General features: G+C 43.3%; 1 protein-coding gene across 1 annotated transcript in view; it reads left to right on the plus strand.

The window, feature by feature from the left end:
* The window catches only part of LOC136862774 (cilia- and flagella-associated protein 36), a 126,028-nt gene extending 112,834 nt beyond the window's left edge, over positions 1-13,194 (plus strand). The window contains exons 6-7 of the mRNA XM_067139020.1: positions 5,938-6,014; positions 12,718-13,194. Of these exons, the coding sequence (XP_066995121.1) occupies positions 5,938-6,014; positions 12,718-12,969 (329 nt within the window). The 3' untranslated portion in view covers positions 12,970-13,194. The remainder of the gene's footprint in view (positions 1-5,937; positions 6,015-12,717) is intronic.
* Positions 13,195-13,900: the final 706 nt, after the last annotated feature.

Raw genomic sequence — 13,900 nt, forward strand, 5'->3', positions numbered from 1 at the left:
GCCTTGAAACTTCGTACGATGATCAGTGAAGATATCAGGACATCGCAACGCACCTGCTGTTGTTACATAGCCCGTCCATAGTAAGAAAAAATGAGTCATTTTCCATAGAAACTCGGTAGTTTCCCCGTTTGTGCTAATAAAGGATTGGATTATTAGCATTGACTTTTTTATATGTAGAGATGGCCACTATTTCATGCTGCACAATCTTTAAATTCCATTATAAATGATACAGACGTATGGAAACCACAATATTTGATATCGTCGTGGCGCCTATAAAAACCACTATGCGGCAATATTTCAGCTATGAACTCTGACCAGAAAGGTTCTGTCATCTAAGGTTCAGTATTGCATGAACTACATCAACGAATTTTCGTTCTAAGTGATACACGTGCTGCGGGTCAGTATTTCTCCCCTCAACGTTTGCACTGTTATTGGGTTTACGTCCCACTAACTACTTTCTCGGTTTTCGGAGACGCCGAGTTGCTGGAATTTTGTCCCTCAGGAGTTCGTTTACGTGTCAGTAAATCTACCGACACGAGGCCGACGTATTTGAGCACCTTCAATCTCAACATTGTCATATAGCGTTTTTTCGAGGTATTTGTCATGATGATGGTGATGATGCTTATTGTTTATAGAGGCCTAACATCTAGGTCATCGCCCCGATATATTTCTATAATGTACGTGTTAGTAAAATGTGTTTGTAGAGCGTGAAACACCATTCGTGTTGTCAAAATCGTATTTTCGGTATAAGGTGTTTTATTTAATTTAAAAATAGAACTATCTCTGTTTTCTGAAGTATATACACAAGGGTCCGCCTCTGTAGTGTAGTGGTTAGCGTGATTAGCTGCCACCCCCGGAGGCCTGAGTTCGATTCCCGGCTCTGCCACGAAATTTGAAAAGTGGTACGAGGGCTGGAACGGCGTCAACTCAGCCTCGGGAGGTCAACTGAGTAGAGGTGGGTTCGATTCCCACCTCAGCCATCCTGGAAGTGGTTTTCCGTGATTTTCCACTTCTCCTCCAGGCAAATACCGGGATGATACGTAAGTTAAGGCCACGGCCGCTTCCTTCCCTCGTCCTTACCTGTCCATTCCAATCTTCACATCCCTCCACAAGGCCCCTGTTCAGCACAGCAGGTGAGGCCGCCTGGGCGAGGTACTGGTCATTCTCCCCAGTTGTATCCCCGACCCAGAGTCTGAAGCTCCAGAACATTGCCCTTGAGGCGGTAGAGGGGAAAACCGACCCTGGTGGTTAAACAGATTAAGAAGAAGAAGATATACACAAGGCCATTCTACAGCATCATTTATTGTCTCCTCCAAGCTGCCCGGCCATTTTCAGCAATTAATTATCACCTTCGTGTTGATTTTGTGGCCAAATGATTACTAGGGGAGACCATGGCGAAATGATCCCCCGGCCAAAACGATCACCGTTAATATCTGCTGTGGAGAATTCGAAGGCTAAGTAAGTCTTTAGTTGTGGTCACGTCTGTGTTGTGAGTTAGATTCGCTCAGCTTTATTTTTGAAAATTCTAGACATGTAAACGTTGTTATAAGTCATCTTGATCTAAGGTAAGTGATTGTTTTGCATTTCTTTGTGTCCCACAGTGTATAACTGAATTTATTCGTGAGTACGTGTCATCATCATCATCATCATCTGTTTACCCTACAGGTTCGGCTTTTCCCTCGGACACAGCGAGGGATCCCACCTCTACCGCCTCAAGGGCAGTGTCCTGGAGCTTCAGACTCTTGGTCTGGGATACAACTGGGAAGAATGACCAGTACCTCGTCCAGGCGGCCTCACCTGCTATGCTGAACAGGGGCCTTGTGGAAGGATGGGAAGAGTGGAAGGGATAGGCAAGGAAGAGGGAAGGAAGCGGCCGTGGCCTTATGTTATGTACCATCCCGGCATTCGCCTGGAGGAGAAGTGGGAAACCACGGAAAACCACTTCTAGGATGGCTGAGGTGGGAATCGAACCCACCTCTACTCAGTTGACCTCCCGAGGCTGAGTGGACCCCGTTCCAGCCCTCATACCACTTTTCAAATTTCGTGGCACGCTAACCACTACACCACAGAGGCGGACGAGTACGTAAGTGTGTTGATCATTGAATGCAGTTGCATGCTGATGCTTCATTTCGTACATATTAATGTAATTTAGGCGTTGCATTGTCCTTTCTGCGATAGGAGCAAATGGGGCAAAACGACCAGTGAAAGGGATCAGTATACCCCGGGGGGATCATAATGCCCCATTACTATTATTATTATTATTATTATTATTATTATTATTATTATTATTATTATTATTATTATTATTATTATTATTATTACAGTAGTTTCTCGGAACAAGGCGTGATGGCACAGCACTCAGGCTACTTTGCTTCTCAGCAAGACGGACCGGGTTCGATTCCTTTGAGATTTTCGAGGTAAATGTCACGTCTGCTGATTCGGATTGGACGTAAGTAATAGGTACAGACGTGCACAGTAATGGTGTCCCGACATAAATAATCAACACTGCCCCACTCCAGTACTGAAAAGAAGGGGAGAGAGTGAAGGGTTAGTGTTGAAGGCCAATCCAGTACAAAACATGGGAGAAGAGAGTGAAGGGGTAGTGTCGAAGGCACAATGACTCACCTTCCCGCTTAACGCATTGCTGCATGGACTGCATTCAGACAGCCCGCTACAAGACTTCGTTGTGATCGAAATGGGCAGAGTGGCGGATGTATTGAAGTACAGCATTAGGTTACCTACTCGTCCGGCCCCGCGGTGTACGGGGCAACGCGTCCGGCCGCCCCGGGTTCGATTCCCGGTCGGGTCAGGGGGTTTTAATTGTAAATGATTATATCCCTGGCCTGGGGACTGCATGTTTGTGTCGTCCTTAACGATCCTCACATTCAACACTCAACACTTCCGCAATTCCAATTACATGCAGGTTCATACATTGTGCAAGTAGGGGCTAAAGAACTCTATAGGTCGACGCCCCGAACAAACAGCATTTTAACATTAAAAAAATTAAAAAGTCCGCCTCTGTGGTGTAGTGGTTAGCGTGATTAGCTGCCACCCCCGGAGGCCCGGGTTCGATTCCCGGCTCTGCCACGAAATTTGAAAAGTGGTACGAGGGCTGGAACGGGGTACACTCAGCCTCGGGAGGTCAACTGAGTAGAGGTGGGTTCGATTCCCACCTCAGCCATCCTGGAAGTGGTTTTTCGTGGTTTCCCACTTCTCCTCCAGGCGAATGCCGGGATGGTACCTAACTAAAGGCCACGGCCGCTTCCTTCCCTCTTCCTTGCCTATCCCTTCCAATATTCCCATCCCTCCACAAGGCCCCTGTTCAGCATAGCAGGTGAGGCCGCCTGGGCGAGGTACTGGTCATACTCCCCAGTTGTATCCCCCGACCAAGAGTCTGTAGCTCCAGGACACTGCCCTTGAGGCGGTAGAGGTGGGATCCCTCGCTATGTCCGAGGGAACAACCGAACCTGGAGGGTAAACAGATGATGATGCTGATGAAAAATTAAAAAAGTAACCTACTCTGATAATTACAGTATTAAGAGGTAAAGGAGGTTTTTTAACCGAAAATTATTTTATACTAGTTAGGAATATTTTGTAGCTGCGTTACATCGGGTCTACCAATCCTTCTTCACCTCGTTCTTGCCATATTTCTATCCATCTCCAAACTGTCTTAATACTGCAGGGTATTGCTTGTGCTATTGCTTGGGACCATGTGAGCCTCACCACATGCCAATAATACGTCCACGATTCACCAGTGATAGGATAGGAGCCATCTTATTACAATGTTACAGTAAAACGCCGGAATACACACACTGTGTATTCAGCACTACCTGTTCACTCCCTTCCCCTCCTTTTCAGTACTGGAGTGGCCTTCAGCACTATCCCTTTACTCTCTCCCCTCCTTTTCAGTACTGGAGTGGGGCAGTGTTGATTGTTTATGTCGGGACACCATTACTGTGCGTGCGTGTACAATGGCTTATAATGGTCCGATTAACAGTCACGTAAAACTGCAAGCTTCCTTCCTTCCACATAGAGTACTGGATACTCGACCTAACGAACCGAGGTGAAGGGCTGTCGAGTTACGAAAATGACGTGTTTTACAAACTCATTTCAGGTTTCATTTCCACAGTCACATCGCTTTATTTCCACGATAAGTTTAACTCAAAGAAATTCGCGCGGGTACTGCATGTCATTCATCTCGACAATGTCCGACTCGCTGGCTGAATGGTCAGCGTACTGGCCTTCGGTTCACAGGGTCCCGGCTTCGATTCCCGACCGGGTCAGGGATTTTAACCTTAATTGGCTAATTCCAATGGCTCGGGGGCTGAGTGTTTGTGCTGTCTCCAACATCTCTGCAACTCACACACCACACATAACACTACCCTCCACCACAATAACACGTAGGTACCTACACATGGTAGATGCCGCCCACCCTCATCGGAGGGTCTGCCTTAAAAGGGCTGCACCCGGCTAGAAATAGCCACACGAGATTTATTTGTCTTGACAGTCTGTCCTCGGTGGAAATTTCACGCCATGTGGTGTTATGACTGGGAGCAACAGACGGATAAGCAGCGTGTGATGCGTAATTGAAGTCAATTGTGCCAGTTTCAAAACGTATTCTTCGGGACAGGTAGAAATTTCCCCATACAAGTCACTTGTTACGATCTGTGCGTGACGAAGGTTAGATTATATATCAAATGTGCAAACAATGGGCTCATGAACAATGTACTAGAGTGGATTATTATTATTATTATTATTATTATTATTATTATTATTATTATTATTATTATTATCATCATCATCATCTGTTTACCCTCCAGGTTCGGTTTTTCCCTCGGACTTAGCGAGGGATCCCACCTCTACCGCCTCAAGGGCAGTGTCCTGGAGCTTCAGACTCTTGGTCGGGGGATACAACTGGGGAGTATGACCAGTACCTCGCCCAGGCGGCCTCACCGGCTACGTTGAACAGGGGCCTTGTGGAGAGATGGGAAGATTGGAAGGGATAGGCAAGGAAGAGGGAAGGAAGCGGCCGTGGCCTTAAGTTAGGTACCATCCCGGCATTCGCCTGGAGGAGAAGTGGGAAACCACGGAAAACCACTTCCAGGATGGCTGAGGTGGGAATCGAACCCACCTCTACTCAGTTGACCTCCCGAGGCTGAGTGGACCCCGTTCCAGCCCTCGTACCACTTTTCAAATTTCGTGGCAGAGCCGGGAATCGAACCCGGGCCTCCACGGGTGGCAGCTAATCACGCTATTATTATTATTATTATTATTATTATTATTATTATTATTATTATTATTATATAATTATTTCATTTCCGATAGGCCTAATTGTAGACCTAACAGAAAAAGATACCCACTAAGCCGTAAGAAGTTAAATGTCTAGATTGATCCTTGTGTTTTTATTATTTCATGTGTTCTTGAGAACAATATTGTATTATTTTCACACTTTGTGATGAATAAAAAATGGATAAAACATTTTCGGAATTATTTAATTTCATATATAATTCTATGTTCCTCTGTTATTCCCAAATATTTAATAAGTTGTTCCAAACATATGGCATAGGCCGATGCAATAAATCTTAAGGGAAGTACAAAGTTATTGAACTATCTAAGAAAAAGAGGGATCATATTGCCACAGACCTCGGATTGTCTTTAACGTACTGTGATGTTCATGCATTTTGTGCATAAACTTACCTCAGATGGATCATTTTTCCCTGGTCTCCCCCTACCAATAAATTTAGGATATGCTAATTAATCATTTTTCCGAAGTTCACTGGCATCTCTTTGGCCCAACGCCTGTGACCCACTTAGCAAGGACCTATGAGATTTCAGTTGGGCCAACTACCCTTTCTGTAAGAGCGCACGTAATTTTTTGTCCTAAATGTACATTATTAATTGTCTGAAATTCGTTAATAATGCCTGTTCTTCTTTCAGATTCATCCTCAAATCCGTCAGGGACCGAAACAGAGAAGACGCCAGAGGAATCGGAAAGCGAGCCTGTGCAAAGCGAGGTAAGAAAAAAGAGGGAAGCTCACAAATCACTTTGATAACTGTAATGGAACAATCTCCGTATTTACATTCATAACATTAGCGTAATTATAGAGTCCACCCCGCAATGTTAGCAACACGAGGCACCATTATGTGGCGCACGCGAAGTGACTGTCCTTTCTTTAATACTTAGCTTTTCTTTTTTGCTAGTAGCTTTACGTCGCACCGACACAGATAGGTCTTATGGCAACAATGGGAAAGGGAAGGGCTAGGGGTGGGAAGGAAGCGGCCATGGCCTTAATTAAGGTACAGCCCCAGCATTTGCCTGGTGTGAAAATGGGAAACCACGGAAAATCATTTTCAGGGCTGCCGACAGTGGGGTTCGAACCTACTATCTCCCGAATACTGGATACTGGCCGCACTTAAGCGAATGCAGCTATCGAGCTCGGCAATACTTAGGTTTCCACTAGTAGCGCCGAGGTATGTAGAGGTAAGAGGAATAGCACTGCTGCCAACTGTTGGTTGTTGGTTGATATGGCTGTATTTATTATTTATTTATTTATTTATTTATTTATTTATTTATTTATTTATTTATTTATTTATTTTGCCGTGTGGACAGAATGTGTCGCGGCGATAGAAAAAGCCTCTCGAAGGGAGTGTGGCCCCGAAGGGGCCACTGTTCTCATGACAGAGATTGGCCTGGATGTGCAAGGATAGGTTGCAATTACTAAATTACCTTTTCTCTTGCCGTGCGGACAGTATGCGCCGCGGCCATAGATAAAGCCTTTTTTTTTACAATTGGCTTTACGTCGCACCGACACAGATAGGTCTTATGGCGTCGATAGAATAGGAACGGCCTAGGAGTGGGAAGGAAGCGGACGTGGCCTTAATTAATGTACAGCCCCAGCATTGGCCTGGTGTAAAATGGGAAAAAAAGGAAAACCACCTTCAGGGCTGCCGACAATGGGGTTCGAACCCACTATCTTCCGGATGCAAGCTCGCAGTTGCGTGGCCCTAACCGCACGGCCAACTGGCCCGGTGCGACGCTGTTCAAACGACACCGGAGATATTCGAACGGGTACAACAGAACTTCGTGCGGTGATGCCTGCTTGCATTGACGCTGGGGGATGCCATTTCGAATATTTGTTGTAAAGGGAGCAGCTTGTGAAACTTGTGCAGGTAAACGGAGTTAAATGAGTAGAATGTTGCTTAACTCTTGACTCTATCGTTTCCGGACTACGGTTCCTTATCTCATATTGATCCATTTGCCGTCCTCCATCATCCCTGAAAGTTAGTAACATCACCACGGATACACTCTGTATATACTAATAACATCGTGTTACAAAAACATGTTCATTGAAACTTCTTCTTCTTCTTAATCTGTTTATCCTCCAGGGTCGGTTTTTCCCTCGGACTAAGCGAGGGATCCCACCTCTACCGCCTCAAGGGCAGTGTCCCGGAGTTACAGACTTTGGGTCGGGGGATACAACTGGGGAGAATGACCAGTACCTCGTCCAGGAGGCCTCACCTGCTATGCTGAACAGGGGCCTTGTGGAGGGATGGGGCGATTGGATGGGACAGGCAAGGAAGAGGGAAGGAAGCGGCCGTGGCCTTAAGTTAGGTACCATCCCGGCATTTGCCTGGAGGAGAAGTGGGAAACAACGGAAAACCACTTCCAGGATGGCTGAGGTGGGAATCGAACCCACCTCTACTCAGTTGACCTCCCGAGGCTGAGTGGACCCCGTTCCAGCCCTCGTACCACTTTTCAAATTTCGTGGCAGAGCCGGGAATCGAACCCGGACCTCCGGGGGTGGCAGCTAATCACGCTAACCTCTACACCACAGAGGCGGACTTCATTGAAACTCCTACCTAAAATAGTACGGTATTCCACATATTCAGTTCCTACTCTTTTAATGGTTTTTTGACCGGGCGAGTTGGTCGTGGCTGAGAGCCTGCATCCGGGAGATAGTGGGTTCGAATCCTACTGTCGGCAGTCCTGAAGATGGTTTTCCGTGGTTTCCCATTTTCACACCAGGCAAATGCTGGAGCTGTACCTTAATTAAGGCCACGACCGCTTCCTTCCAACTCCTAGCCCTTTTCTATCCCATCGTCGCCATAAAACCTATCTGTATCGGTGCGACGTAAAGCAACTAGCAAAAAAAAAATGGTTCTTTGTGCTTTCACATTTTATGTGACATTTGCAACGTAAATCCAATTGTAAAAAAATGATTGCAGCACATAAATACTACCGTACCTAAGAGCAATGTTTATAAACAGTTCCATCAGAGACTGCTTATGGTACTAAAATGTGTTGCATTAAATGCTAAGAGAACAGGTCAAGTTGACCTCGAATATAATTTGTGTGATAATTATGTCACGCAGGGCGTTAGATGATTCAGATTTCTGCTCGATATAACCTCCGGTCATTCCATGTCGCTTTAGCCAAATAAATTTCCCTTGCGCCACTTAATTTTTTTATCATATAAGTCCATGCGGCTCTTCTCTTCACGTTTCTCAGCAGTTGTATTTCTTTTCCCTGAGGTGACGATGTCTTCCCTCTTTCTCTCTCTCTTTTTTACAATTTGCTTTACTTCGCCCCGACACAGATAGGTCTTATGGTGACGATGGGATAGGAAAGGGCGAGGAATGGGAAGGAAATGGCCGTGGTCTTAATTTAGGTACAGCCCCAGCATTTGCCTGGTTTGAAAATTGGAAACCACGGAAAACCACTTTCAGAGCTGCCAACAGTGGGGTTCGAACCCACTACCTCCCTAATGCAAGCTCACATCAGCGCGTCCCTAACCACACGGCCAACTCACTCGGTTGGTGAGGATGTCATCTTCAGTCGTATTCCTTGGTTGAATGGTCAGCGTCATGACTTTCGGTCAGAGAGACCCGATTCCTGCCAAAGAAAGGGATTTTTTTCCACGTCCGGTTAATTTCTCTGGTATGGAACTGAGTGTTTGCGTTCATTTCAATACAATTCAATACAAAACATACCACAGAAATACGCAATAGTGAAGAGATCATTCCACATAAAATTGACGTCAGGAAGGGTACCCGGCCGTAGAACAGAGCCAAGCACACATGTGCGACACAGTTCGAACCCGTAATCCCAACTGATACTACAAGTCGTGATTTATAAATTTTCAGTCCCTCTCTCTCTCTCTCTCTCCCGAGATAATTCTGGTGAGACTAACAATTCCAAAGTCTCTCTTTCTCAACAATTCTATTTAGCGTAGTATATTAGTTACAATAATATTTTTTATACTTAGAAATATCTGCTAACGCGATTCATTTTATACCAATTTTCTACTCATTTATTTATTTCACTTCATCACATAATTTCTAAATCTTTAAATTATATTAGTATAGGCTACTAAATTCATCATACTTCTTTGAACGATCTGCTATTGAACTATTGAACCCTTTGTATTATATTGTACTCATGACAAGTAATTAGTGTGTCTTATCTGACTTACTATACGATGTTAGTGTGAGAAACACAAGAAATTTTAAGGTCATTCATATCAATTCTCAGTCTCTTGTCGACTCCTCCCATACATCCGAGTTCCGGCACATTTTTGCCAAGAGTTCGTTTGATATTATCGCAGTCAGTGAAACATTTCTTAAACCTTCAGTACCAGATTCTGCCATCTGTCTCGATGGGTATAATATTTTCGGTGACCACAGAATGAACAGAGCCGCTGGTGGTGTTGCAGTTTACTTGAAGAACAGCATCAAATGTAGTGTACTTAGTAAATCTCCTGCAGAGTACAGCAAAAAACCTGAGTACATAATCCTTGATATAGCCCTTTCAGACACTAAAATTCTTTTCGCTTGTATATATCGTCCACCAAAAGTAGGGTTCATGGATACATTTCTGAATGATATGTACTCTCATGTTATGAATTATAAATATATATTCGTTGTGGGCGATGTTAATACTCGGTTCGGAACTGGGGCGTTTGAAAGCGAAAAAATACGTGATGTGCTCAACGCTTGTAAACTCGACTGCCTTCCAATCAATCCAACCTTTCATACTGCCACTTCTGAAAGCACTCTCGACATAATCTCATCGAACTGCAATGAGTTGGTAGTAGAATACGGACAGGGAACCAGCTGCCGGTTTTTCTGGCCATGACTTGCTGTATGCTGTATTCACCTTATCCACGCCAAAACAAATTCCTAAAACAATTTTTGTTCGAGACTTCAGTAAATTTGACGTGAACAATTTTCGTGCTGACGCTGAATTACTACCCTGGAATGTGTTTTTTCAATCTAATGACGTAGATCAAAAAGTGTCTCTCTTCAACAGCTTTTTACTTTCACTCTACGACAAGCATGCGCACCAAAAAAGAATTATCACATCAGTCTCTAACTCCAACTGTCCGAAAGTATCAGAGACTGCCAAACATTATAGACTTCTCACTCCAAGTAACAGAGATAAATTCTATTTCATGTACGTACACCCTTCACAGGTAGAAAAAGCAGTCAGATCAATTCGAACTAAAGCTAAAGGTCCGGATAATATTCCAATATCCATGATTTCTACCTGCATGGACATATTTCTTCCTGCCCTTGTGCATTTATTTGACTTCTTTCTACAGAATGGAGTTTATCCCTCAGAGTGGGAGCGTGCCAATGTACGTCCTGTGCCCAAGAAGAAAATACCAGCAGTCTGTAGTGATTTTAGGCCTATCAAAATCCTCTGTGCACTTAGTAAGGCACTAGAAAAAAATTTTCATGAGCAGATATGTGAATATTTGTCTAAATACAACATTTTAAATCCCTACCAATCTGACTTCAAGAAGGGCCATAGTACTACTACTGCTCTTCTGAAGGTTACAGTGATATACGCGCGGCCACCGATAAGAGGCAGCTTACTATAATATTATTATTATGTCTCTTTGATTTCTCTAAGGCATTTGACTCTGTTAATCATGAGTTGTTTCTTGCTAAGCTGAAGTCAGTTGGTTTCTCCCAGCGTGCTCTGTCGTGATTTGAATCATATCTGTCAAATAGATCACAAAGAGTCACGTTTGTTAACGGACGATCCTCTAGCTGGGAATCAGTAAACTGTGGCGTACCACAAGGATCAGTCCTCGGTCCTTTATGTTTTTCTGTTTATATTAATGACATGTCTGAAGTCTTTAAAAGCAATACCTTTCACATGTATGCTGATGACTGACAAGCTTACTTCCACTTTTGTCCCACTAATGCATCTTCTTGTATAAAGCATTTTAACCATGACATCTCTCGATTGATCGAATGGAGAGCAAATCATAACCTTCAATTAAATGTGGCTAAGACCCAGCTTATTTGCATAGGTTACACAAAACTCCTGAAAACTGTTCCCCTCAAATCCCTCCCAGCATTAACAATTCTAGAGACAGATATCCACAATAGTGACACCGTTAACAATCTAGATCTAATTTTCGACAGAACCTTATCCTTGTCTGATCATACGTCAAATGTAATCCGAAAAGTTGTGTCATCCATGCATATTTTGAAACGTAACGTGTCCTGTACACCACCTTTCATGCGAAAACTACATGTTCAAAGTCTTATATTTCCAATAATTGACTATGGTTCAGTCGTATACGACTTATCTGAAACTTTGAACATAAAACTACAGAGGGTACAAAACGCATGTGTTCGTTACGTGACAAATGCCAGGGGTGATGAACACATAACACCCTATTACATACAGCTACAATGGTTGAAACTCCATGAACGTCGGGAAATCTCAGTAGCTGTTGCTATGCACAAAATTCTCAAACTGAAATCACCATCCTACCTTTATAATGCATTTAAACCTATGGAGTCGGTACATAACAGAGATAATAGGTTTACACAAACTACCCTTCAAATTCCCCTTCATCGTACCACTAAATTTAACAAATCCTTTGTTTGCACTGCATCACGCATCTTTAACGTCTTTAATCTTCACCGCTTCGCAAATAACACTAACTGTACCCAACTAAAGTAATCCTTGACACCTATCTTTCCTGAGGAGTACGTAAGAGGCTGAGATCAGGCATTCTTGTGTCTAACAATAAAAAATATGTGTATTTCGAAGAAAATTGTTTATCTGCTTTAGCTTTATATATACTTTAGATCCATGTAGTCTAAAATAACAAATGGGCTTAATGATTTACTTTCTTACTTATTATACAATGTTTGTTTAAATTTTACTGGACTTGGTATCTGTATTTTCATTTTTTTAAAGCTTCGTGTTTTGTTTAATGTTTTAATATTATAAAAATGTAGTTAGTGTGTTCATAAACCTGTATTGTATTATAAGAAGACGCTACATAAAGGGTCTTTTCAGCCTCAGTGGCATGTAAGTTGTAAATTCAATTCAATTACCTCTCTCTCTCTCTGCTATTAACACAATTCTATAATAAAACATGCCCAACTAACATGGCAGACAAAGGATGATCCACAAATCTTACAATGTCATCTTCCTGGTGTTTATTTCAAATATCCGTTAACGAGTAGGATATACGAGTACCCAGTAGCGCAAAATTGCAATAACGGGAAAAAAAGGGTCACTGGAAATTGTATAAATCATGACTTGGACAACCAGTGTCCACTTTGTCGGTTACAGAAACTGCGAAATAGAGCAGTGGCCTTATTTTCAACATACATAGTATTTGTAGTGACTTCCTGAATAGCGAATACGGTCGTATTTTTACGCTTTGTATATTGATTTTATTACAGGTTGATCCAGAGGAATTGGCTAGGAGGCAAGCTTACCTGAAATCTCAGAGAGACAAGTTGTTGGCCCTTAAGAAACAGGAGAGGGAGAAGCAGCTCCGGGAAGCAGAAGTAACGATCACGAGGTCCAGACCACGCTCAGCAAGAGCGGCTCAGTCTGCCTTGGCCGGAGAAGCAGACGTCAACTCCAAAACACTAAAGGCACGCAAAGCTCTCGCCGAGCGCCTTCGGTCGGAGGTAGTTGGGAGGATATAAGTCTGTCAACAACTGTCTAGTCATTTATTGTTTTAAGTGTAGAAATATACGTTTGATATTTTAAAGGGGCAGTTGTCCTAAGACAGAACAATACATCACTTTAGTAACTCCCAGCGTGCCATATAATAATTTACATAGCATTGAAGTTTCGTTCTCTCGATTCTAAACTAGACTTACTTTATCTAACATAGAGGTGTTTGTTGTGTACCCACTGACAGCAGCACGACCATGGACAATAGTCACTATGTATGAGATTCTTCATCACTTGTGTGTGCTTGGTAAGTTGAGATTATTACAATAAAGTTGTGAGTCACTTATTTCACCTGGAATTTGATTAATATTTCTTTCAATATCCTTTATAACATGTCTTTGCTGGCGAGATGTAGTGTTTACAGTGCACTATGTCTTCTGGTACGGGCTAGAATAAATTTGTTACTTTCATTGTCCTGTCTCAGTCTCATCCTTGGCTTTGACAAAATGAAAGTGACCGAGATATGAGCGATGCTAGTAATACCATTCCTTATGCAGCCAGTCCCTGTTATGAATGGTGCGAAAATATCGCTCATAGGGTCAGTTGGTGCATGTATTTCAGTGGGCTTGGCAGACTGATATGTAATAGCAACTTCTGGCTCGGTGAGGAAAGCAACGGGAAACTACATCACTCCTCATTTCCCTAGTATGCCTCTTCAGTGACGCCTAGGCTATCTATGACAGCTGTTGGCAGAACTGTGGAGGATCAAACCAGCCTTCGGGCTGAATACCCAACATACACATTCTGTATAACATAGTCCATAGGGTGTTACATTTGACCATTGTCTGAAGATGATCGTAATCTGTATTGGATTTACGAGGGGAACCCGCCATGTGTAACAACACGATTTCCCAGAAACTGCGTTCAGGTAAGGAGGGGTCGAAATTAGCGAACAACTAT

Source organism: Anabrus simplex, chromosome 2 (genome assembly GCF_040414725.1).
Source record: "Anabrus simplex isolate iqAnaSimp1 chromosome 2, ASM4041472v1, whole genome shotgun sequence".
NCBI classification, from domain to species: Eukaryota; Metazoa; Arthropoda; class Insecta; order Orthoptera; family Tettigoniidae; genus Anabrus; species Anabrus simplex.